Source organism: Dama dama, chromosome 18 (assembly GCF_033118175.1).
Source record: "Dama dama isolate Ldn47 chromosome 18, ASM3311817v1, whole genome shotgun sequence".
NCBI classification, from domain to species: Eukaryota; Metazoa; Chordata; class Mammalia; order Artiodactyla; family Cervidae; genus Dama; species Dama dama.
This window is the reverse complement of record NC_083698.1, coordinates 111,169,193-111,194,747: the sequence shown is the minus strand read 5'-3', so window position 1 is coordinate 111,194,747 and position 25,555 is coordinate 111,169,193. Positions and strand designations below refer to the sequence as shown.

General features: G+C 53.0%; 1 protein-coding gene across 1 annotated transcript; it reads right to left on the bottom strand.

The window, feature by feature from the left end:
• Positions 1-11,812: 11,812 nt before the first annotated feature.
• On the bottom strand, positions 11,813-25,309 carry INSIG1 (insulin induced gene 1). The gene is made up of 6 exons (XM_061166196.1): positions 25,184-25,309; positions 24,076-24,510; positions 21,215-21,339; positions 19,860-20,026; positions 19,224-19,323; positions 11,813-13,726 (listed from the first exon to the last, which is right to left on the bottom strand). Exons 2-6 carry the CDS (start codon positions 24,485-24,487, stop codon positions 13,697-13,699), a joined length of 834 nt encoding a protein of 277 aa, XP_061022179.1. The 5' UTR covers positions 24,488-24,510; positions 25,184-25,309; the 3' UTR covers positions 11,813-13,696.
• Positions 25,310-25,555: the final 246 nt, after the last annotated feature.

Genomic DNA, 25,555 nt, shown 5'->3' with positions numbered 1-25,555 from the left:
TTCCGGGGAGGTGGGTCCCGGGTCATCAGAAATCCAGAGGGCTTGGTAGGAGACAGCGGGGGGAGGGCTGATCTTTCCGGAACACCGGCTCTGAGGAAGCAGGGTCCCCTTCTCTTCCCCAGGTGTGTGCTGGGGTGCAGATAGGGGAGGCCTAGGGTTGGGGCCCTGGTGTGGGGTCGGCCCTGCTGGGTACACAGGTGGCGGGTCTGTGCTTCCGTCCATGAGGCTGTACCCCCCGGGACACGGAGCACGTGTGGGGACGTTTTTCACTGGAAAGGAGCAGCTAGGCAGAGGCTTGAGATGCTTGCCAGTACCCTGCAGGGCCCAGGGCAGCCCACGGCTAACGGGTCCCTGGTCCCCATGGTCAGTGCTGAGGCCGGGGAGCCCCGATCCGGGGCGGGGGTGTCCTGACGTTGAGTCCCCAGGGCTGGGCGGGCACCAGGGCCGCGTTCCAGACTCCCCTCGTCTGGGCACGGGGCACAGCGCCCTCACCCCTCGGCTCTGGGCACTGGATTTGCCCTCTTCTAGCACCAACTGGACCCCTCCCAGCCTTCGCTCCTCGGGTACCTATGGGCACGTGCTCTGTGCCAGGCTGGGTGAGAGGAGTGCCCACTGGGTCCCTGTCAGGAAACGAGGCATTCTGTACAGTTGGGCTGTTGGATGCGGACCTCCGGAGGGAAGGTCCTTCCATCTCAGAGACATTCTGGGTCTGTGCTCCCGGGCCCTCATGCAGGACCCAGGACAAAGCTGTTCAGACGAATCAGCCGCAGGCCCATCGATGTGGCTGCTGGGCTGGGGAAGCTGGCCTGAGGCGCCCTGGACTGGCGTCTCTGCCTCGGTGCTCTCCAGGAAGTGAGCAGGGTTCCAAGCTGGAGCCCAAGGAGGAGGTCTGAGACAGGGTCTGGCTGAGCCTCTGTCCCCACGTCATGGAAACGGGTGAGAACCTCGTGGTCACCCTGCCTGTCCCTCCCCTCACCCCACTCTGCCTCTCCACTGCCCCTCTCACTAGGCCCTGTCTTGCCCTCACTGGCAGTGGAAAGGGCTACAGGTGGTCCCCTGTCCGGGGATGACCACTCCCAGCAGAATCCACATTTTTGGGGCAGCCCCTCTCTGACCCATAAACTGGTTGAAGTCACTGGGCCTAAAGCGAAGAAGAACTAAAGAGCCTCTTGATGAAAGTGAAAGAGGAGAGTGAAAAAGTTGGCTTAAAACTCAACATTGAGTAAACTAAGATCATGGCATCCGGTGAGACTTCATGGCAAGCAGATGGGGAAACAATGGAGACAGTGACAGACTGTTATTTTGGGCTCCAAAATCACTGTAGATGGTGACTGCAGCCATAAAATTAAAAGACGCTTGCTCCTTGGAAGAAAAGCTATGACCAACCTAGACAGTATATTAAAAAGCAGAGACGTTACCTTACCAACAAAGGTCTGTCTAGTCAAGGCTATGGTTTTTCCAGTGGTCATGTATGGATGTGAGAGTTGGACTATAAAGAAAGCTGAGCACTGAAGAACTGATGCTTTTGAACTGTGGTGTTGGAGAAGACTCTTGAGAGTCCCTTGGACTGCAAGGAGACCCAACCAGTCCATCCTAAAGGAAATCAGTCCTGAATAGTCATTGAAAGTACTGATGCTAAAGCTGAAACTCCAATTCTTTGGCTACCTGATGCGAAGAGCTGACTCATTTGAAAAGACCCTGATGCTGGGAAACATTGAAGGCAGGAGGAGAAGGGGATGACAGAGGATGAGATGGTTGGCTGCCGTCACCAACGGGATGGACATGAGTCTGAGCAACCTCTAGGAGTTGGTGATGGACAGGGAAGCCTGACGTGCTGTAGTCCATGGGGTTGCAAAGAGTTGGACACGACTGAGCGACTGAACTGAACTGAACTGCTGTGCAGTGGCCAGGACCGAGGGGTCTGTGTGTGAGCTGTCGGGCAGTGTTGGGAGCCTGGTTGTGTGGGGGTCTCAGCTGTAGGTCCTGAATGGCGGGTGTGGCTCTCTCAAGCTGGGTCAGCCTGGCCCCAGAGGTCTGAGCGCTGATCACCCAGGCTGGCCAGCCCCACTGCTGGCCCTGCTCTGTGGGATGGAGCCAGGCCAGCGGCAGTGGGGGCTGGAGAGGGCCTCCTGGGTCAGCGGGCAGAGGGGGTCTTGCTCTGGAGCTCCCCCTTTGGAAGAAGCCCCCTTTCTTGGCCTGAAGCCCAGTGGAACCCACACATCTCCGCTGCTACAGGATAGAATGGTCCTCTGCCCTCCCAACAAGCTTGGCCCCTCCTCCTCTGCACTGGGGAGGCTGGGACTCTCTCCAGAGGGTATCCCCATAAAGCAAGGTCCAGTGAGGGAAGGACACAGAACCGGCTTCCAGCTGTACCTCTGTCACAATTTGTTTCAAAACCGTAATGAAAATCGCATGCAGAAATATGATCAAGGTGACTTTTCATTTAACTTATGTGGAGCCCAAACATCAGAGCAATGAACGACCAGGCTGGCGCGAGTGATTTTCAGCACTTGATCTGGATATTCTTGAGTATGTCAGCTATCTCCCACGTGGCATAACTTTGATTGTTCTCAATCAATGTCTTGATTTGGTTGCTATCAACTTCAGTTGGTTTACCCAGTCCTGGAGCATCGTCCAGTGAGAAGTCTCCAGCACAAAGCTTTGCAAACCGCTTTCGACGTGTTCCACCAGTCACAGCGCCTCCTCCATACACTGCACAGAGCTTCTTTTTCTGCATTTCAGTTGCGTTTTTAGCTTTAGTGAAATAATAAAGCATACTATGCTAAAAATGTTGCTTTCTTCCTTCCGTCTTTAAATTAAAATGGCCACACAAAAATTCACCACTTCTGATAAGTTTTTTAAGTGCTGATATGACAGCTGTCACAATACAGTCTAACAAAATTGTCCCGGACGAAGTTAAAGATAACTGAGCGCTGCTAGGGTCATCTTATGGAAAAAACCAAATGAACTTTTGGCCAACCTCAATACCTTAAAAAACAAACAGAGCAAAAACCCCCAAACCACTCCTGGATATAATTCTGAATGAGTCAAGGATTACGGGGTTGACGTCAGGCCACTGACTATTGCCAAGTGGCTGGAAATGCCACCTCCCGCCCCCGAGGGCCAGAGGGCACCACTTGAGCAGCTGATGAGCGTTTTCCAGGCATTCGATCTTGATTACTGGTCCCTGAGCTCTAGGGCTTAAGGACTCCTTGACTTAGGTTGGCCTGGGTTCTGAAGGCTGCTTTTAAAGTTAATGTGACTTAGAAGATGCAATCTGTAGAGGCATTTCCGTGAAACCGGGCCATGAGTCAGTCCTTTAAAGCTTTTAGTCCAGGCACTCACTTGTCTTCTTTGTTCTGTTTTTGACTCCCAGGTCTTCATCTGTTGAGGTGCTCTAACTACTCTTCTTTGGACCTGTGGTTACGACTTAGACTGTCTGGATTCTGACCCCGGCTCTGACGTTTGCTGTGTTTCCTTAGGCAAGTTGCGTGACTGCCCTGTGCCCTGTTCCCTAATCTTGAAATGGGACCAGGCTCCACCTTATCAGGTGGTGGTTGTTCGGTTGCTGAGTCGTGTCCGACTCTGTGACCCCGTGGACCGCAGCAGGCCAGGCTTCCCTGTCCTCCACTATCTCCCAGAGTTTGCTCAAACTCAGGTCCGTTGAGTCAGCAATGCCATCCAACCATCTCATCCTCTGACTCTCCCTTCTCCTCTTGCCCTCAATCTTTCCCAGCATCAGGGTCTTTTCCAGTGAGTCGGCTCTTCGCATCAGGTGGCCAAAGCATTGGAGTTTCAGCTTCAGCATCAGTCCTTCCAATGTATATTCAGGACTGACTTCCTTTAGGATGGTCTGGTTTGACCTCCTTGCAGTCCAAGGGTCTCTCGAGAGTCTTCTCCAACACCACAGTTCAAACGCATCAGATTATTATGAGGGTTAAACGAGACGACACAGACCAAGTGCTGAGAGTGGCCGGCACACACCCAGGCCCCAGGAGACCCTCTGTGAGCGCGCTGGTCATTATGACCGCTGTGCTGGCCACTCCATGGTAACCCGCGGCTTTCGGTAGGGCCTCCATCAGCAGCATGTTCAGCGTGCGTATCTGTCAGGCTCCAGAGCAAGCACCCGTGTGTCCCTGGGCGCTCAGTGGTGAGGAGGCCCCGGCTCCCCACCCACCAAGCTGTTCATGCACCTTGTGGCTTCTCTGCTTCCTCTGAGATTGTTGATTGCATAACAGAGCATGTGGCTGATAGCACAGTCCCAGGCAGATTCTGTTCTTCAGAACACTTAGGAGGAGGGGAGGTCAGAGGTGCTTCATTCTGCTTAGTCCCTCCAGAGCCTTGGTTTAGATCTGATTTTTCTTTGGTGTGTTCCCACTGTTTCGCCTTCAGCTAAAGACGTAACAGAAACACCCTATTGCTCGATTCCTCCATCCATTTGCTCATTGATTCTGCAGACGTTAGACAGATTATCTATGCTAAGTACTGTAATAGTGTATTGTATTTATATTGCTGAAGGGTCTGTCCTGGTGATTTTTCTTAAAACTAAGAGCTGCTCCAAGGAAGAACTGAAATGTTTACCTCCAGTGACAGACAGCCTCGTCAACTTATAGACAATCTGTTGCGTATTAATACTTGGCCTTTGTAAATAAGACTTGGGAACCCAGAGAGAGACAGAACAGGTTAGATATTGTTTGTCCCTCCAACTCAGACATTTCAGGGCATGAAGGGAGAGATACTAGTAATTATGCTAAGAAAAGAGGTAGGAGCTGGAACTGTCTCAGGAAGCCAGAACATACAGTCTCCTGAACAGAAAGACAGAGTGAGCATCTTAATACACAAGCAGGCCCTACAAGTGAGAAATAGTTACAACCAAAGAACAAACGAAGATCCCCTGGAGGAGGGCATGGCAGCACACTCCAGTAATCTTGCCTGCAGAATCCCCAGGGACAGAGGAGCTTGGTGGGCTACAGTCCATGGGGTCGCAAAGCGTCGGACATGACTGAGTGAGCAAAAAGAACAGCCAGCCGGGGAGAGCACTGGTGGCACAGTGGTAAAGAACCCGCTTGCCAACACAGGAGACCCAGGAGACTCGGTTCAGCCCCTGGGTTGAGAAGGTCCCAGGGATCTTGGCTAGACAGGCTCGGCTAGCCCAGCCTCCTCTGGGGTGGTCAGCTCCTCAGCTGTGATGTGGAAGTGGGGACGGGGCGGGTGTGGACAGTTCCTGAGATATTCCCCTCTTTACCGTGATCACGTGCCCAGTAATAAAGGAGCATTCCAGCCCTGTGTCCCCACGGTCTGGAGCGTCTGTGGGCCCCTGGGCAGCTGCGGGGCAGGAGGAGAGGGATTGGCTGTCAAGTCTGGACTGAACCCACGGTGAGGGCCCCCTGGGGAGGGAACCCTGGCCTCTGTTTTCCTGTTTTCCTTTTTCAAGTCAGCTGCCCTAAGGGCCAGTTGCACAGAGGAGATTAACTGAGCTTCTCAGCAGGAGAATTCGACCCTGGGTGTTGAAATTCTACCTGGTTAGTGCTGATTTTAATCTCAACCAATTATGTTTTCAAAGACCAGCAAACTCTCCCTTGTTGACTAAGTAAAGCCTCTTAGTTCCACTTGATTTACTGGGTGGCATTCTCCCACCCGTCTCTCTTCCCTCCCTGAGAAATAAAGTGGGCCCACACAAGAGAGTCTTCCACGTAAGAAATTCTGTGGCAAATACTTCTGTCGTGTTCAGCCATCTGCAGTGCGGCCTGGATAGCACATCTTAGGGTGGGGTGGCTGACTCGGATCAGATTTTAACATGGTGGGGGTTGGTGGTTTAGTCCCTCTGTCGTGTCCAACTCTTTGTGAACCTAAGGACCACAGCCCGCCAGGCTCCTCCGTCCATGGGATTCTCCAGGCAAGGATACTGGCGTGGGTTGCCATTTCCTTCTCCAGGGGATCTTCCTGACCCAGGATTGAACCTGTGTCTCCTGTATTGCAGGAGGATTCTTCACCGCTGAGCCACAAGAGATTTCCAGATTTCAACATACTGTACAGAAAAAGACACTCTCCAAGTTCAGATGAAATGATTGAATACATAGGATATCCATTTATGCTCCTGGAGAAGTAAAAGCTGTAGGAAATAAAAAAAAAAAAAACTGCAGAGATTTGTTGTTTCCAGTTCTGGAGGTCAGAAAACTCAAGTCCAGGTGTAGGACCACCCTCCCTCCGAAGGCCCAGGGCTCCTGTGCGCGGGACAGCCTCCGGCGTTCCTCGGGGCCAATCCCCTGTCCGCAGAGGAGTCCTCCCTGCCGCCTCCACTTGGTCTGTGTCCACCGTCCCCAACTAGGGCTTGAACCCGGGGCCCCAGCCGTGAAAGCGCCCAGTCCCAGCCACTGGACCACCAGGGAACTCCCCCACGGCTCCCCTTTTGATGAAAGCCCTCATCCTGCTGGGTCAGCTTAAATCCTCAAAGGCTCTTCCCAAGTAAGGTCCCATCCGAGGCTGGGGCTAGGCCTTCCACGTAGCTTCTCTTGGGGAACACAGTGTCGTCCAGAACACAAGGGTGAAGGGTGAAGAGACCCCTGGGGTCTGTGAGGAAGCAGCCTTTGGATTGAAAACAGGAGGCAACACTGTTTCAGGAAAGAAAGCTTTTCCTGACTTTTCTTCTTGCTCAGTGGAGAGCCAGGGTCCTCCAATGCCTTTATCGGACAGCCAAGTGCTAGGTCCAGGTGTTGGATTTAAAACTTTGGGCTATTTTAAGTTAAAAGTTGGTTTCATGATGACCGGCAGCTGAGTGTTTGACACCCTACCTACCTACCCATCTTCCTCCTTCTCAGATTCCTTTTGAAAACCTGTTACGGAGAAGGATTAGGGTTGCCAAGCAGAAACGCAGTCCCCAAAGAGCTGTGTGTGTCTGGAAGCGGAAACCGGACCTCCTGGGTGGACAGCGGGACCCCAGCGTCAGGGCAGGAGTCTGACCTGCCCATGGTGCACGCACTGCATCTGCTGGTGCACGTCGGTCAAGGGTTCAGGAACATTTTTTCTGTTTCTTGACGACCATTTAAAACAGATGCAAAGAGCTGTCTGTGGATGTTGGGAAACAAGGGTTTCCTTTATGAGAAGCCCCCAGACAGGGCTTCCCCACGTACCCCAGGTTTCCGAGAGGACCCGAGGGCCATTTCTGATCCCGTGAGGGCAGTGAAGTGCACACTCCTGCCTCGGACCTGGGGAGCTTTCTGGGGATCTGTTGGCATGTTGACCTTTCGTCGGCGGGTGCACCCCCCCACCCCGGAATGGGCTGACAGCTGGTCACGTGGTGGGCTGGAGGTCTGCCCGCACAGGCTGGGGCCGCAGAGCAGATTGTTAGGGGTGGGCTGGAGGGGCTCCTGTCAAGTCGCCCCCTCATCTCAGACTCCCTCAGAGCTTATCTGCTCACACCCACCCACCCCCGCCCCCCCACCCTGTCCTAGTTGGGTCCTTTTGCAACTAATGAGATTGAACTGGCGGAAAGGGTGATCCCAGCGGCACCCACTGGCATGGTCACCGGGCCCCTGGGAGGGAAGGAGGGTCACGACAGGCCTGGGAGCCGTCAGATGGCAAATGAGACGCAGTCTGAAGAGCGGTGGGACGGCAGTCACATGACCCAGCATGCGAGGAGGACAGCAAGCAGCTGGGGCGCCCCGGGCCCAGTCACAGTGTCCACACACCCTTCACGGCCTGGGCAGCATCACGACGATTCCTAAAGTAAACACGTAGCTTGAACCTCTTGACTTGCATGATTTTGTGGGGTTTTCTGGGTCAAGTGAATAGTGAACCATTTTTAGAGGCCTCGAAATTAAAAGATGCTTGCTCCTTGGAAGAAAAGCTATGATCAACCTAGACAGCATATTAAAAAGCAGAGCCATTACTTTGCCAACAAAGGTCCATCTAGTCAAAGCTATGGTTTTTCCAGTAGTCATGTATGGATGTGAGAGTTGGACCATAAAGAAAGCTGAGCGACAAAGAATTGCTGCTTTTGAACTATGGTGTTGGAGAAGACTTTTTTTTTTTTTTTTTTAATTAGTTGGAGGCTAATTACTTCACAACATTTCAGTGGGTTTTGTCATACATTGATATGAATCAGCCATAGATTTACACGTATTCCCCATCCCGATCCCCCCTCCCACCTCCCTCTCCACCCGATTCCTCCGGGTCTTCCCAGTGCACCAGGCCCGAGCACCTGTCTCATGCATCCCACCTGGGCTGGTGATCTGTTTCATCATAGATAGTATACATGCTGTTCTTTTGAAACTGGAGAAGACTCTTGAGAGCCCCTTGGACGGCAAGGAGATGCAACCAGTCCATCCTAAAGGAGATCAGTCCTGACTATTCATTGGAAGGACTGATGCTGAAGCTGAAACTCCAATACTTTGGCCACCTAATGTGAAGAACTGACTCCTTGGAAAAGACCCTGATGCTGGGAAGGATTGAAGGCGAGAGAAGAGGACGACAGAGGATGAGATGGTTGGATGGCATCACCGACTCCATGGACATGAGTTTGAATAAACTCCAGGAGTTGGTGATGGACAGGGAGGCCTGGCGTGCTGCAGTCCATGGGGTCGCAGAGTTGGACATGACTGAGCGACTGAACTGAACTGAACTGAACTGAACTTAGGCCACTTTCCACCAAAGCTAAACTCTAAAATTTTCAATAGAGAACCTACCTGAGAGAAGACAGAAAAAACACAAGGAGCCAGATTCTAATGAGAAAATTAGTGAACTTTCAACTCATTGCCCTTGACTGTCGTATACCCTGAACTGGGGGAGACATATCACAGGGGACAACATGGTCTCTCTTACGTAGAGAACTCATAAGACGGAGCCAAAGCACTGGAAAAATGGTGGCTAATGAATGAAAACGTGGTAACTGCTTTTCACATGCCACCATCTTGCCAAATTACAGACATAGGCAGGACCACACCCAGGACACCGTCTCAGCAGAGCCGCAGCCTTGAGCCAGGCACTTGGGGTTAACAATTGTTCAGGACAAGATTCTTCACATTTGCGTCTCTGAAGATATACTCAGAAAACCGACAGAGGACCAAGCGGGTCCTAGGACTTGGAAGCACATCTCACGCATCTTTCTTTGCATAGTTTGGCCATGTTCTGGGATCAAATCCCCTCTGTGGCTAGTTTATTGTTGGTTAGTCTGCTGCCTCTTCAGGAGCAAGTGTGATCGTAGGTAACTGGGTAGTTGGCCAGCTTCTGTGTAAGATATGATGTGTTAGAGCTGAGCTTGAATATCTTTATTAATACTTTGTGATATTGGCCACATGGTGCAAAGAGCCAGCCCATTGGAAAAGACCTTGATGCTGGGAAAGATTGAAGGCAGGAGAAGGGACAGGGTTTGAGATGGTTGGATGGTATCACTGACTCAATGGACACATATTTGAGCAAACTCTGGAGATAGTGAAGGACGGGGAAGCCTGGTGTGCTGCAGTCTGGGTCACAGAGTTGGACATGACTTAGTGACTGAACAACAATATTAATACTTTTCAAAGGTATATTCCAACTCTAAGACTTTATCTGCTAGTTATAGTATTACAAAGAGATTATCTGAAACTCTCAGAAGGTGAACCTTCTTAGCAAAAGGTCTATTTTAAAACATGAAGTAGAAAAGGCAAGCTTAGATTTAAATTGGCCCCTTTCACTCCTGTCTTTTCACCACCAATATAAAGGCATTGTCTATAATCCACACGACTTGATTATGTCTAATCCTGTTCTTTAGACAAATTTCCAGAAGCACTCCTTGGGTAGGATCTCAGGAGACTCTGGAAACTGGCTAAATAAACACAATACCCATATCCCCATCTTGAGCTCCTGTTTGCTCAGCCTCGCATCTGCAGCTGTAGAGACAGGACACGGAAATCCTTGTTGACTCACAAACTGACCTTTAGTGAACTGGGGTAATTCAACCACCTGCTCACAGACCAGAAAAATTCCAGAAAACATTTCACTCCCCAAACTTTACTCTAAAACACAGGCTGAGACTAGTTCAGAGCAGGCATCACAGTAAGTCCCCTACATTTGAACCTTTAAGTACAAATTTTCACTCTTCTTGTTCACTTGATGCCAGCTGCCGTCCTGTGCATGCGTGCTAAGTTGCTTCAACCGTTTCCAACTCTTTGCAACCCCATGGACTGTAGCCCACCAGGCTCCTCTGTCCGTGGGATTCTTCAGGCAAGAATCCTGGAGGCGGTTGCTGTGCCGTCCTCCAGGGGATCTTCCTGATCCAGGGATCGAACTTGAGTCTCTCACATCTCCTGCATTGGCAGGTGGCTTCTTTACCACAAGCGCTACCTGGGAAGCCCCTGGTGTACTGTACTACTGTACTCTTGAAGGTATCGTAAGATTTAAAATGTTTTATTTTTATTTTTTATGTCTTATTTGCATGGAAAGTATTACAAACCTATTATAGTATAGTACTGTATAGTTGATTGTATTAGTTGGGTACCTAGGCTAGCTCTGTTGGACTTAAGAACAAACTGACCTTCACAAACTCGCTCTTGGAACACCGCTCCCTGTTAGGTAGGGGACTTGCTATTCTGTGTTGGGAGTCTTATAGTACAAGTGAAAATGAAAGTCGCTCAGTCATGTCTGACTCTTTGCCACCCCATGGACTATACAGTCCATGAATTCTCCAGGCCAGAATACTGGAGTGGGTTGCCTTTCCCTTCTCCAGGGGATCTTCCCAACCCAGGCATCAAACCCAGGTCTCCTGCATTGTCTTTACCAACTAGCTATCAGGGAAGCCCAGGAGTCTCATAGATTGGATTAACCTCAGGCAAAACCTTCCAGTCCCTGTGGTGGGACGGCTCTATCAATTTTCCATACATGAACAGTTCTGTGTTCCATGTAGGAGAAAGCTATGGCTTTGGACTATATTGTACATGTATTGGGTTTGAGTATAAGAAGGTAAGGGCTTTCTTTATCATTGCAATGCTGTTTCACAACTGAAAATAAATCTTGCAAAACCACGTCAAGCACGGTGTAGTTGCTGGAGGGTGGAGGTGGGCGCCCAGGTGGCCTGTTGGCTGCTTCCTGGAAGTGTGTGGAGCCCGGGCCGCAGCCAGCTGTGCCAAGCCCTAGGTGGGATTGCGCTGACAGGAGCCCTGCCCTCAGGTGGATGCAGGTCATGTGGGAAGGATGCTCTGGCTGCTTTAGGCGCCTAACCACACAGCTGTTACTTCTCTAGAGAGTCGGCAGCACCGCGCCCTCCCCAGCCTGGCCCAGGGGTCTGTGTTTCTCACCCTGGGATGAGCGCCTCTGAGGCCAGTTCTGATTCTTGTCCCACCCAGCACCCAGCCCTGGCAGCGCAGGCGTTCACACCAGGCGGTGTGTGTGCATGCAGCACATCCGCGACACCTTCAACACCGGGGATGACCCTGTCCAGCAGGCGCCGGGGACAGTGGACCTCTGCCACGCGGGCCCTCACTCAGGGCCCTGGACGCACTGGCCGTTAACGGCCTGGAGGCTTCCTCTACCCTTTTCCTGGGTGTCCAGACACCCCGTGTCCTACGACAGGGAGAAGGGCCCTCTCACGTCAAGATGGAGGACAGTATTCCTGGGGGTGGGCAGGCTGGAGATGTCCCACTGCCCAACACCAGTGGGCAGGGCGGGAGGTTAAACACATCCATTTCCACCACGAGGAAAAAATATTTTTCCCGAGAGACTGTGTGGCAACTTAGTAAATTTTGGAAAGCTATAAAATATTCTTCCATTCCAAGTGTGACTATCCTACAGAGGGAGCTCCCACTCCTCTCTCTAAAAGAAAAACCCATAAATCCAATGGTTGGTTTTGAACCTTTAATAAAAGTAAAAAAAATGAATGCAAAAGAACACAATGCTGAAAACTTAGTATGAATGTGAATCTCACTAGATGTTCCAATCTGGTATAGTGCAAATTCTGCTCATACTATTTAACAATTTCACAAACTCAAATGACTTTGGTTCATATACTTGCTAGAAAATATTGGCAACGAAATTCTTCAGATTCACATCTTTTGGCTACACTGCTTCTAACAGACATAAATTTATTTCCAGTTTAAGAGAGAAAAATACTCATTGTGCATGATCAAGTATATTGGAAAGATTCAATGACTGCTTTCATCTAATAACTTCTGGTTTTTTTCACAAAAAAGCTGACATCCTCATTGAAAAATCTTTTCACATAGTTGATGGTTCTCGTTTTCGGAAAATGTCATAAGGGGGTCACTGCAAAGTTCAGAATGGTCCTATTTTCTTTTAAAGGAAATTCTCTAAAACAAAGTCACTACGGTAACCTAAAATTTACTCCAGGATATTTTCCTTAAAACAAAAGCAAACTGAGACGGGGACCATTGGGTGAGAGGAGCTGGGGACGTGGAGAGTCCACAGCTGCCGGCAGGGGCTCCCACGTCCCCAGCCCCCCGACTGCCGGCTGCCCGAGGAATCTTACCATCAAGCCACATTCACAGGATTCAAAACAACCGAAATGTTTTCAATTGCAAAATATAGAAAGGGTGAATTTGTAAGTAAAAATTACAAGTTTACTAAACCCCCCAAACTGGGAGTATTTCAAAGGACTGGGGCTCAGCGGGAGGGCACGACAACAAAGTAACTTCACAACTGAAAAGAAATTATTGCTGAATTTTGCCTCCATGCAGCACTGAAATGGAGAACCCTCTTTAACATCTCATACGTTTAAAAAATAATAATAATAAATATTTAAAGAGAATACAAGGCTCAGATTGGTTTTCCTATACATTGCACTTGAAGTTGAAGACCCAGGACTTGCAGACCGGGTCCAACATGGTCTATGCCATTAAATGAATACATTGTGCTCACCACGTCTTTTGAGTATTTAGAAACACCGAATGTTTAATGCAGTGACGTACGCACTCTTCTTTTCACAAGGCAATCACAGATTGCAAATCCCATAGGGCTGTGGGGAAAAAGTGGTCTCTTCTTCCCGAGCGAGTATCAAAGAAAACTCACGGTTTGGGCCAAGACGGAGACGTGTGGCCAGCAGGTGCCCCCTTCGAGACGATGCGGATTCTGGGCAAACTCTGTGAATACGGGGGTGGAAAGTCCAACCCATCGCAGCGCAGAGCCACGACCTCCCACGCACCGCCTCCTCTCTGCACGATTGTCTGCGCGGCGCCCCACACGGCCACCGGGGGCACGCTGTGCCCGCCCGCCCGGCGCGGCCGCCCTGCACTTGCTGCCACCACCGCCTTCTCTTCTTTCACAACACAGCCCTATTTTTAAAATCTTTTGGATCAGTAATATTCCTATTTTACCACACTTTATCTTTGTAAGCACCATCGAGCCATCCCCGGGGCGCTGATACGAAACCAGAGCTGGTAGTTAGGCTTTAGTTCGAGGCTGGGAAATATGGCAACTTGGCATTTAATAACACGGGAGACTGAGTCCTCGGGACCCGGTGCCCGGCCGGCCTGCTCGCGGAGCCCCCGGCGGATGCGGGTCCGGACACCGTCCCGCAAGGGGCCAACACCAGCGGCCTTCCGCCCGCGCTGCTGCTCTGACACAGGTGAAGTGTGTCCCAGGGGTCACTGGAACAGTCAGCCCCATCCGAAAAGATTACTGAGGAAAAGAGATAGTCTTCGTCACTACCCAGTATCACAGATTTTCTTCCCAAACCTCGCCACTCTTCAGGATCCGTGGGTCTGAAGATTCAATCGCTGTGTGGCTTTTCGGGGACACCCTGTGTAGAGAAAGAGAAAAAAAGAGAGCATGTTAGCACTGGATGTGTGTGTTTTAATTAGCAATTTAAGCAGACCCTACAAAGTGAGAGACGAAGAATTCCTTTGCGCTGGAGGCGAGGGTGGAGACCAGAAACAGGCGGCAGGCAGGCTCCCCCAGCCCCACGGCAATGCCCTCGGGGCCCTGAGCTGGGTCTCAGCCGACCCAGTCTGTCCGGGGGTGCAACAGACAGGACGAGAGGCGGCACCGCCGCCCAGGAGCCTTGTCTGCGAGCACCTCCTCACCGACTGGCGCGGACACTCGGGGAGGGCACCCCGCACTTGCGGCCGCCGTCTGGGCCAGGCCTGGTGGGCCCTCAACTGAAGACAAGACACCCCGCTGGGGGAGCAGGTCCGAGACCAGAGGCTGACCTTCCTGAGGTCACGGGGCTGTGTGAGGACAGGCCCCTGCCTCCTGCCAGAGCCGGGGATCCTGCGTCTCATCCTAACCCCTGCCGAGAGGCCGAGCGAGCCACACGGGCCAGCCCACTCTGCACCAGATGCCAGGCGCTCAGCCTCCTGGGCTCCAACCCCCATCTCCAAAGTGGGCTGACAGTCCTGGCCACACACCGCCACCGCAGGACTCGGCCAAGTGCCAACGGACGCCAGCCTGACAACACCACCGCCGTGACGGCCAGGAGCCGCCGCATCGCGGACGGGAGAGGCACACCACGCCCCACTGGCCGGGGAAGTGCACTGGAGACCCAGCGTCCTGGGCCTGGGCTCTGGGAACAGGGCCACACTCCTCAGGCAGCAGTGGGAAGCCTTACTTTTCCCGAGAAGAGACTTTCATCTGCAAACAACAGGCACGAACTCGATAAAATGATGCTACAGACTCTCGTTTAAACACAGAAACAGACAACAAATACCGCATAGAAAAAGCAACGTGAACCATGGAACACTCGAGCAAAGCCAGCCTGTGGCTCTGGGGCACGCCCACCCGGGCCAGGAAGCACGTTTAAGGGCAGGACTGAGCGGACAGGAGGGGGTGGGCTGCAGGCCTGTCACACTGGAAACCCTGGCCTGTGCTGACCGGTGCCCACCTCGGGTCGACGCCTTCAGCCCTTTGTCTTCTGCACTCAAATCACATTCCACTACAAAGCCTCACTTGGAGACATTTGAAACCAAAAGTTCATCCTACAACACTGCTGCTAGAATATGTCTCAGAAGTGTCCTCTGTCCGAGGACCGCAGGGAGGCTGCTCTGAAAGCGAGGACAGTGGCCACGGACGTGCGAACAGGACCGTCATCGAGGTGCCAACCGACCCCATTTCTAAGGCACCGAGTCCTTTCCTGGGTTGGAAGTGAGCTTTCAAATTCTAAATGAAGAGTAAGCTCACCTTTACATAGCAGCTGTTAGTTTTTCCCCTTTCTTTGAAGAAAGAAAAGAAAAACCTAGCTAGAATATTCTCTTTCTCTAAAAAAATGTTTAACTTGATCTTTTTAAAGACTTAGGCAAGAAAGAGTCTAACAAGGTGCTGCGCTGTCCAGGCACCCACAGACGCAAACCCAAGCCACCAGGGTGCACACCCCAGGGCGCTGGGGGGCACGAGCCTCTGTGCCTGGCCCTGGCACTTCTCTGGGGGACTGGGACTGGGCGGTGGGTGGTCAGGCAGGGTCAGAGGGCAGAGGCCATGCCCCTGCTCCAGCCCATCACAGCCATTGGCTGCCGGGTGGTGGGGAAAGCAGAAGGTCCTTCCGGCAGGGACGGTCAAGTCACGGGTAGTCACAGATGTCTAAGACAAACCTTATTATAAATATATTTTTCGTTCTTCAGCCCTGGTGCAATTTGAAGCAAATGTAACTTCCAATTCTAGTTGCATGAAAAATACAATTTTGGCTTCACACGCGTATCTTTTTGCTCCTGCAACATCACATTCTAGAAAGGCGGTCTGCCATCCCATGGTGATGGCAGGAAAGGCTGAAGTGGATGGAGGGTTTGTGAAGAGGAGGGGTCAGTGTCAGGTTCAGAGGTCAACTGATAGGCTGTGAAGGCCGTGTAATTCCTGCCGGACAAAGGGGGGCTTTTTAAGATTCCCTACTGCTGTCAGGGGACAGTCATTTACAGAAGACTTCCCTGGTAGCTCAGATGGTAAAGAATCCACCTGCAATGCAGGAGACCCTGGTTCGAGATTCCTGGGTCAGGAAGATCCCCTGGAGAAGGGATAGGCTACCCACTTCAGTATTCTTGGGCTTCCCTTGTGGCTCAGCTGGTAAAGAATCTGCCTGCAATGCAAGAGACCTGGGTTCGATCCCTGGGTTGGGAAGAACCCTGGGAGAAGGGAAAAGCTCCAGTATTCTGGCCTGGAGAATTCCATGGACTGTGTAGTCCATGGGGTCATGAAGAGTTGGACATGACAGAGTGATTTTCAGTTCAATTCACTTACGATGCCCTGAAGGATGGAAGAGACAAACAGAAAGGCAGGGGCCAGGCTGGACAGACTGGGGGAGGGGAGGCCGGGGTGGGGATGAGGGTCCGGGGGCTCTGCAGGGGGTTGGGGAACCGATTCTTTGCCTTCCTGTCACCCACAACCCAGAGCCAAGGCTCTGCTCCCAGGGCATAGGTGGCGCTGTGCAAAGGCAGAGGGCCACAGTCCTGCGGTCACCGCGCCACGGACAACCTCCCCAGGACACAGCTGACGGGCCTGCCCCCTCCTGACACAGGTCTGCCCGCTGCAGAGACCACAGCCACGAGCTCCTGCACACCGCCAGTGCTGCGGTTACCAAGTATAGCTGGCCCTTGAACAATGAGAGTTACAGCGAGGCTTCACTTGGGCAGATTTTTTCAACACGGTCCCTGGGTGGCTGTATCCATTAATATAGGATTCATCCAATACAGTCAGGTTTTCAATTTCTCGGAGGGCTGGTGCCCCTAATCCATCTGTTCTTCAAGGGTCAACTGCAGAACAATGGTAAACTTTAAAGTTGCAAAAGAGAAAAGAACAACCCCAACCAGCTACTTGTCAGAAGTGGCCACTTCGTTCCTGCAGAGCGCTCCCCCCGCCTGCCCCCACCAATCCGGCTCCTCACTATTGCCCACCTCTGCCAGTAGAGGCCGACCCTTTAAGACCATCTGAACCCCGTGCCTCACTCTCGGGCCCCGAGTAGCTATAACAGAAGTAACCCTGCCTCATTCTCTCCCCCACTCTCCCAGAAACACGGCTGCAACCCGAGCCATGACCGCCCTGCCTGTGATCACACAGACCGTGTCCTCTGCTGGGGTCTGGGGGCTCGGGGAAAGGGGCTTTGCTCCTTCCCTCCCTGGAGTGGTTGGCAGCGGAGGGGGCATCTGTAAAACCAGCTGTGACTGCCCCTCCGGCTTCACACATCTAAGCAGTCTACTGGTCTCCCAGTCAGCAGCTCGCCCTGCTGGGGCTGGTGTCCAGGCCCTGGTTGGGGACTAACGTACCACAAGCCATGAGGCGTGGCCAAATATACACATAAAAATATGTGCACAGATGGAAAGACAGAGGGAGGGCTGGACTCAGAGACCACGGTGGGGGCTCTTTCCCTTTGATGACTGCAACACTCACCAGCCTCTTCCAGTTTCAAGACACAACAGTAACATCCAAAGATAAGATGGTCCCCAATTTTGAAGAGTAAAAAAGAAGAAACACCTTTAAGAAAGGGGAACTATAATTATGCCAGTTATCTTAAGTTCTGTTTAAAACTTTTCTTTTCATCTTTTCAAAAAAAAAATGAAAATGTCTATGACAAACCAGTCCATCCTATAGGAAATCTACCCTGGATATTCATTGGAAGGACAGATGCTGAAGCTCCAGTACTCTGGCCACCTGATGCAAAGAGCCAACTCATTGGAGAAGACCCTGATGCTGGGAAAGACTGAAGGTAGAAGGGGGTAACAGAGGATGAGACGGTTGGATGGCATCACCGACTCGATGGACATGAGTCTGAGCAAGCTCTAGGAGATGGTGAAGGACAGGGAAGCCTGGCGTGCTGCAGTCCATGGGGTCGCAAAGAGTCGGACACGAGTGAGCGACTGAACAGCAGCAGGAAGACAAGGATGGAAGGACAGCTGCTAAAACCACCTTCACTTGGTGTCATTGCCAAAGAATTGACCACGCACTCCTGTGAGTCTCCGCCAACCGTTTCTGCTGTTACAAACCTGTGTGTGGTGTGCAGCATCTACCTCTATTGAAAGGACGCTTATTTACAAAATTCATTCAAAAACCCTTCTTCGTAAACGTATGACAGCATCCACCCCTCCTCCCCAAGTAGTAACCAGTTTGCTGAATGTTGTCAACTTTAACTCCGTGAAGAGTCACGGGAGCTGAAGACAACCTCTATCTCGAAAGCCTTACTAAGAACCCTAACTAAGCGGCACTGAGTGAACATCTCCAGGCAGACGGCAAGCATGCAGCTGCCTCCCTCTCCCCGGAACCACCAGGGGCGTGGGGATCAGCACGGGGGTCCAAGGCTGTGGTCACCGGGCAGGGCCACGCATGCTCACAAGGGGTCCAGAGACAAACCGTCGACAGTTTTTGTTTTGGCGGCGGGTCCAGACAATCACAAGGGTGGAGGGGGAAGGATGGCGTGGACTCAGGAGCCAGTGGGAAACATCACAGATTCTCATTTTTAAGTTACTTCCATTTTTGTCAAACAGCCAAGCAGGCGGCTCCCAAGCCAGGCTCAGTGGGCACAAATAAATGTCCTGTTTTTATGTTTTTTTTTTTAAAAAAAAAAAGCATGAGGGACCAAGACAAGTTTCTAAGGAAGTCCCAGAGCGTGTCTCAGAGAAATGGCCCTGATAAGACTCTAGTTTCCTTTTCTAAATTCATTTTATTTAAGCCTTCGAGTTGAACTCCATTCAAAACAGTTAAATGTCCATGTTGCACGCTCCTTCATCAAAGTGCTCAAGTGTCATGGTCTTTCACCGCCAGCAGAACTGCCAAGTTATCCTGACTGTGTCTGCCTTTCTGGCTCTTGGGAAACGGCTCCATCCGGGACTCAGCGTGACTCCCTTTAGTCCTTAGCCAGGGTACATGCTGGAGTCCACCCACCCAGGGACACTCGGTGCCCTCCCAGCCCCACCCGCACTCTCACGGGCCTGGCATGGCACCCTGCCCCTAGCATGGTGTCGCTTGTACCCGCGCCGTGCAGCCGGGAGGAGACTCATCATAAATCATTCATTTAGCTATTTCTGTAACTCGTCTCTGCCAGTCATTACAGGAGCGGCAGTTCAGAAAAGCTGTTGACAGACCTGCCATGTGAGGGGAACTCCGGTTCCTCTGCAACTCTCACTGTGAGCTTACAAACCCCTGAACCTTTACAAGTTAGCAAAGAATGACCTGGGGATATAGCTTTTTAAAAAATGCATGCTTATCTGAATAACTGTTGCTCCTGACTATACATTTATTGACACAAATGATAACGTCTTATGTAAACCAAGCTGATCAAGCTGAAAGCTACCATCAGGTGCCAATGTGACAAATTTACGTACCATGGCTAGCTGCCGTCCTATGTTTCCCACGGTCACGCCTCCCGAGAAGAATATGCAGGGGAGCCAGGAGCGGATGTAGAGGAAATCTGGGGACGTGTACCTGCGGGGGAAAGGAAGACGTGAGCCCTGCATGGTGGGCAGGCACACAGCACGCCAGCCACATTAACACGTCTCACCTATGCTCACCACCCACCGGGGCTACCTGATGCGAAGAGTCAACTCTATAAAAGACCCTGATGCCGGCAAAGACTGAGGGCAGGAGAAGGGGGCAGCAGAGGATGAGATGCTTGGATGGCATCACCGACTCGATGCACATGAGTTTGAGGAAACTCCGGGAGATGGTGGAGGACAGGGAAGCCTGGTGTGCTGCAGTCCAGCATGGGTCACAAAGACCTGGACAGAGCTTAAGAGACTGAAGAACAATGCAAAGCTCTCCACCATGGCTTGGTTTTCCTTAAACTACAGACGGTGCATTTTTATGGGAATCAACAATAAGCAATGCTTTTGAAGATTTCATGTCTAAGCTCATGCCGTGTAATTACAAACAGAACACGGCACCTCAGCTTCGTGGGTATTCTGAGTAAAAGTGGAGTGACAGCTTCTGGACAGAGGGGACACTTGAGAGCACGTGCTTACTGATAGACCCCATTGTACACCAGCAGCTGCGTGATCAGGGTGGCGAGGAAGGCGATGGTGATGCCCAGCCCCAGGCCGCTTCTTGAACGGTCAAATGTCCACCAGAGGCCCAGAGACAGGGCTGCTAACGTCAAGGAGAGCTGAACGTTATTGGCAAAATCCAGTTTCTGGCGATGCAAAGTTAAGGAAAAGTGCAACAATTTCTAATACGGTCAACAACACACAAGCGAGCCCCGGGGCCTACACGTGTGCACCACCTAATTCTCCACCCACAGAAGCCTCGGGGAGAGCTGCAGAGAGCATGTGCTGGATGCAAGGCTACTTGATCAGGATGCCCTGGGGTGCCTCTGGGATCCCTGCGTTGAAAACTTGACTTTACCCGTCAAAGTCCTAAAAGCTGTGCACAAAACCCTGCTTGGATTTATTTCAACCACAAAACAACTACATTCTAGTAAGTCATCCACAGTCCCACTTTTACTTCTTGTTCTTACTAGCAGTTTGAACTGAGCAGGCCCGGTCTTTGCTCCATGTCTGCAAGGAGACATCTCATGGGAATGGCATTCAACATGACGTGGTCACAGCGGATGGAGACAGCTGGCCTCCTCCACAACACTGCTTTATCAACTGCGGACAAACTCGTCAGAGCCAGGCTCTCTTGTAATACCTTTTCTTGACGTTCTTATCATTAAAATCAGGGTAGACCAGATTTATGCAGCAGAAACTCTAAAAACAGCTTCCTCCAGAATTTAAAAATATAATCTCTCTGTGAGAAAGAAACCATACGTCTCCTGAGACCTGGTAAACCATGGCCCATCTTCCTGAAAACTGCACTGTGTTTTCCCAGGCAGCCCACCAGTGGATGCCAGAACCTGACCTTGAAGGTAACCTCCACTGGGAACCCTATTCCTGAGGCCACCTCCTCTGATCAGCCCTGGGCCTTCCCTGATCATGGCCGGGGAGGGCGGAGAAGCAGACGGGCTTCTGCTCTGCCTTCGGGAAGGGTCGGCCACGAAGAGTGAAGCTCTCCCCACTTCTCACTGCAGCAGAGGAACCAGGTCTGCGCTGTGGAAGGATGGGAGGCAGAAACGTACAGGGAATTTACCAAACTCCGAGGATCCAACAGGTAGTGACCGAGAAAGGGACAGACTATAAAGATTTCCACTCTGTTCCCAGGGTTGTTTTAACTGTTTCCTGAAATGAACCAAAAGGACTTTTCAGGACCATTTCGAAAGCTCTGCTGAGAGGAAACTGAGCAACATGGTTTGAAATGATATTTGTAAGAGGATAGTTCAACTGACCCAGGACGCGATAGACACCCATTGACATTAACGTGAGAGGCTGCTCTGGAAGGATACAGCACTGGCGTGGTTGATGCCAACGAAGACGGCCACGCAGCGCATCACGCTGGCCCACTCCCGCTTGAACTTGTGCGGCTCCCCAAGGTGGCTGTCGATGCAGGGGTACAGCAGGCCGACCACAGCTGCGGGGGAAGACGAGGCGGCAGGGTCTGAGCGCGCCGGCACACACGTGACCGCTACGTGGCGATCATTAGTGCGTTATTCAAACCATTCCCTTTCCCAGATTTACCAGCCATCAGATATTTAAACTAACTTTACATCTTTTATTTTTAAACTGTTACATCTTTGTTCTCCTCGAATATAAACCAAAAAAATCCATGTCATTCTTTACAATTTTAAATAAAACTGCGGCTCTTTGGCTTGCCCTATAGAAGGAATGGAGCCGGGGGATTTAATCATCCACATGGGAAGCACCCCCGCACCTCTGTGGGGGGCCGCCCTGGGGACCTCGGTGCTCCTCCCCAGCCCAGTGAGAGGGGCGCACCTGCAGGGCCTGGAGGCCACAGCACCCGTTCTGACACCATGCAGGCCTGGGACCCCCATGTTGACCCGACTGTGCCGTCTGGGTCACGCAGGCCACGTTCCCAGAGGGTGGTCCTGCCCCTGACGGCTAAGGGGTTGCAGCGTTTTCTGCAGGAGACCCGTGTGTGCACCGTGCACCCTTGCCGTGGTCAGTGCACAGGACAACCTCGCCCCACTGGCCCTGCGTCCAGGCCCCGAACCAGGGCTGGAGCACGGGAAACAAGGCCTCACCCCCCGCTCGCCCCGCTGGAACCTGGCGCTCGCGTTTGTCCCCTCGTGTGTAAAATGATGAGGGTTATGTAACCAGAGGGAGCAGGAGGAAGAGCGTACTGTTGGCTTGGAACCGTTTTCACAGACACAGGACTTTAAAGCCTGAGAGTTCCCAGAGAATTTAGAGAGGGAAGGCTCGGTGTTCCGGGGCAAAGTAAAGTGGAAAAAGCCAAAGCAAGAAGGACCAGGGCACGTGGTGACTGGCCGGGAGGCAGGCCAGGTGACGTCAGCCAGGTACTGAGGCCTGAGAGTCATGCACGGTGCCCCTGGGGTCCCAAGAGAAGAGGGACCCAGTTCAGCTCCCAAACAGAGAAACGAGGAACACAGCTTTAACCCAAGAGTCGATTAAACAATTTCAATTCCATATTACATTTTATCAAGTTCTGATTTTGGACTTTTTTCTTGGGGGGGGGTGGGGACCCACATGGCATAGCTTGTGGGATCTTAGTTCCCTGATCAGGGATTGAACCTGGGCCACCACAGTGAAAGCACCGAGTCCTAACCACTAGACTGCCAGGGAATCCCCATAATTCTGGAGTCTTGAAAAACAGAACCCAAACAGTTCCATCACTTAAGTCACTGTATCTTAATCTTAGCCTTTCAGATTCAAGTAGGTGAAAATGTACTATAGCGTTTTCCCTTTATGCCCCTGACTGATGGCTTAAAAAAAGCAGCTAGGGTACCAGACGTCATGTATCAGATATCCCTGGAATTCCTTGAAGCTTCTGTTACAAATAAAGCCTAAACCAAATGGTTCAATGGTTTTGAGATCAACTGTTCCAGTCAAAGGAACTACTATATCACATGAGAATGAAAAAATGGAAGTGTGCACCTAGGTCCAGTGCCCAAAAAGGAGTCTGGATAGTAAAAAGGCCTACCGATGGGGCTTAGAAAACAGCAGAAGCCTGACTCCCTGAGAACGATGAGAGCCTCCTCCCTGCAGCACCCCTCCCATGAGGCTCCCCACTCCAGCCTGGGGCTTCCCCCCCTGCTCTAAGGGAGGCTGCTGACAAAGTGCTGCGTTCTCAGTGCAGGGGACACACCCAGCTACGGACGGTGCGCCTGCCACTCGGCGTGTCCCCTTACGCTTTCCATGTCTGTGAGATGGAGCTGCAGCAGAGTCTCGTAAGGACCAGGGGAAGCAAAGCATATAAAACAGTCCATAAATGCCAGCCACAGGGCAGACAGGAGCCGGCCTGGTCACCCGGGTTCACACCTGTCCTGCCCACCAGCCTAGGATGCCTGCCAGGGTCAGGCTGCTCACTCTGCACTTCAACCACTGGCAGACCTCAGGCCACAGAGAATGCTGGGTGACCAGAGAAGTGCTAAGCGCCCTACTGGGCTGAGATCAGTTCAGCGTTTTTTTCCTAAAACCAGCCAGATGACCAGGAAATTTTACTCAGAGATATAGTCCATCTGTCTAGTCTGTTAAGACTGCAGACTCTGAGTCAGGTTTTGTCTGGGTCAGACTCTGGCCAGGTGCACTAAAATCTAAACTCTGGATAAGACATTTGTTTTCCTTCATCCAGGGACCCTGGCGTTTTTTGTTTTGTTTTTTTTTTTGGTGGGGGTGGGGGAGAAGGCCTGGTTTTGGCACGTTCACGGGGTAGTCCTGAAAAAGGAAGTGCAGGGAGGCCCTGGGGCAGCTCTGCCCACTCGCCCACGTGACAGTTTGTTTTCGGTTGCCCAGCGGGTAGCATGTTCCCGAGGCCAGCCAATCACGTGGCAGTTCCTCGGCTCACCAGTTCCACCGGTGGCCAATGGCGCGGCTCGCTCGAGGTGACAGCTGTGGGCCCCTCAACACTGTCCTCAGGGCCAGATCAGTAAGAGGGAAGGACCTCGGTCAGCCTGGCACGGGCGAGGAACAGCCAATCACTGCCCGCCTGGTCCCTGTCAGCGGCATCCAGAGTCCTGGCATGTGGGCTCCTCCTCTCGCCCCTTCTCCTCTAGATACACTCACTGGAGATGCACACTGCCCCTCTCTGGATGGTTCCATTCTCAAATAAACAGTTCTCAGAGGCCAAACACACTTCCTAACCCAACAGACATCTCCGGTGTCTACTCACCCGCTGCTGTCCCGCAACACGGAGGAACCCACCAGGCGGAGGAGAAGATGGTGGCGATGACCTCGTCTGGGAACAGGGTGACGTTCCTTTGGACCTGCAGGAGGTTGAGCACCAAGGCCAGGACCACCCCCACCGAGAACAGCACCAGGCTCCTCTGCACCAGGTGGTGATGCCAACTATTGACGTGGCTGCTGCTGCCCTGGCCCCCCACACCAGTGCTCTGAGGCCCATGAGCAGGGTCGGTGCCCAGGGCGCCGTGGGCCGCCAGCAGAGAGGGGCCTGACCCCGAGGAGTTGATCATCTCTCCCGCTTTGGCTACCAGCCCTCTGGCACTGGTAGCCCTCGGGCGGCTTCTGTGCTTCGTGCCCTTAGCACAGGGACCTCTCCAGAGGTGGTCGTCCAGTCTGGGCATGAGCCACCCGTCTGCAGGCTTTCCTAGAACGAAAAGGGGGCGTGGAGGTGGAACCCTGACCAAGTTCACTTCCAAAAGAGGTCGGGTCCAGGGAGGCCCAGTCAAGGAGGGCTCTGCTCTGGTTCACCACCAGCAGGTCCAGGAAAACCCCCAAGGCCTTCCGGAAGTTAGTCACACCCGGCAGGTGCCCGCGGGTGGGGAGCGGCTGCAAGGACCCTGCCCACAGCCCCAGCCAAGCAGATGCACCGACTGCTTTCCGAGGCAGGCAGGCAGGTTGGGTGCACCTGAGCGTTGCGCTCCCGCCACGACGGCCCTCCACAGAAGCCCTGAAGTTCTGGCCCGTCCAGCCCAGAAGTTTTCCAGACCCCGTCCGTCTGCAGGAGGCGGACTCAGCCAGGCAGGACCCGGGGCAGGTCGCCCCAGAACAAGTTGCCGGGGTCCTCCCGCTCCGGGAGGCGCACCGGTAGAGCGCACCTGGGGGTCGGGGGTGCTGGGTGCGCACCTGGGGGTCGGGGGTGCTGGCCCCCAGCGCAGGGACCGGGGCTGGGGTCAGGGCTTGCGCCCAGGCCCGAGGGACCCCCAAAGGAAGGCGGCCTAGAGGGGCGGCTGCCCGGAGTGGAGAGGTCGGCACCCGGACATCCCAGCCCGGCCCGCCCAGGAGCCCCTACCCCGCCGCCCTCGCCGTGCCCCGCGTACCTGGCCGAGGGGCGCCCGCCCGCGGGCTCGCCGAGGGAGGAGGGACACGGAGAAGGGTGCCGGCCCAGACCGCCTGGAGTCGGGCCCGCGGCGGTCCGCGCGCCGCGCCGCTTATAAGGCGGGCGGCGGGGCCCCCGGGTCACGTGGCCGCGCCCGGCCCGCCGCCCGGGGACGTGGCTTCCGCGCGCCCCGCCCTGCCCGCGCGCCCGTCCGTTCGGGGTCTGGTGAGGAGGCTGCGGCCAATCGCGGGCGGGCGGCCCATATGACGTCATCACACGCCACCGCCGCCCCGCGCCCGGCGCGCTGGCTCGGGAGCGCGGACGGACGGACGGCGGGCTGAGCGCGCCCGGGGGCCGGACGCTAGCTGGTGGT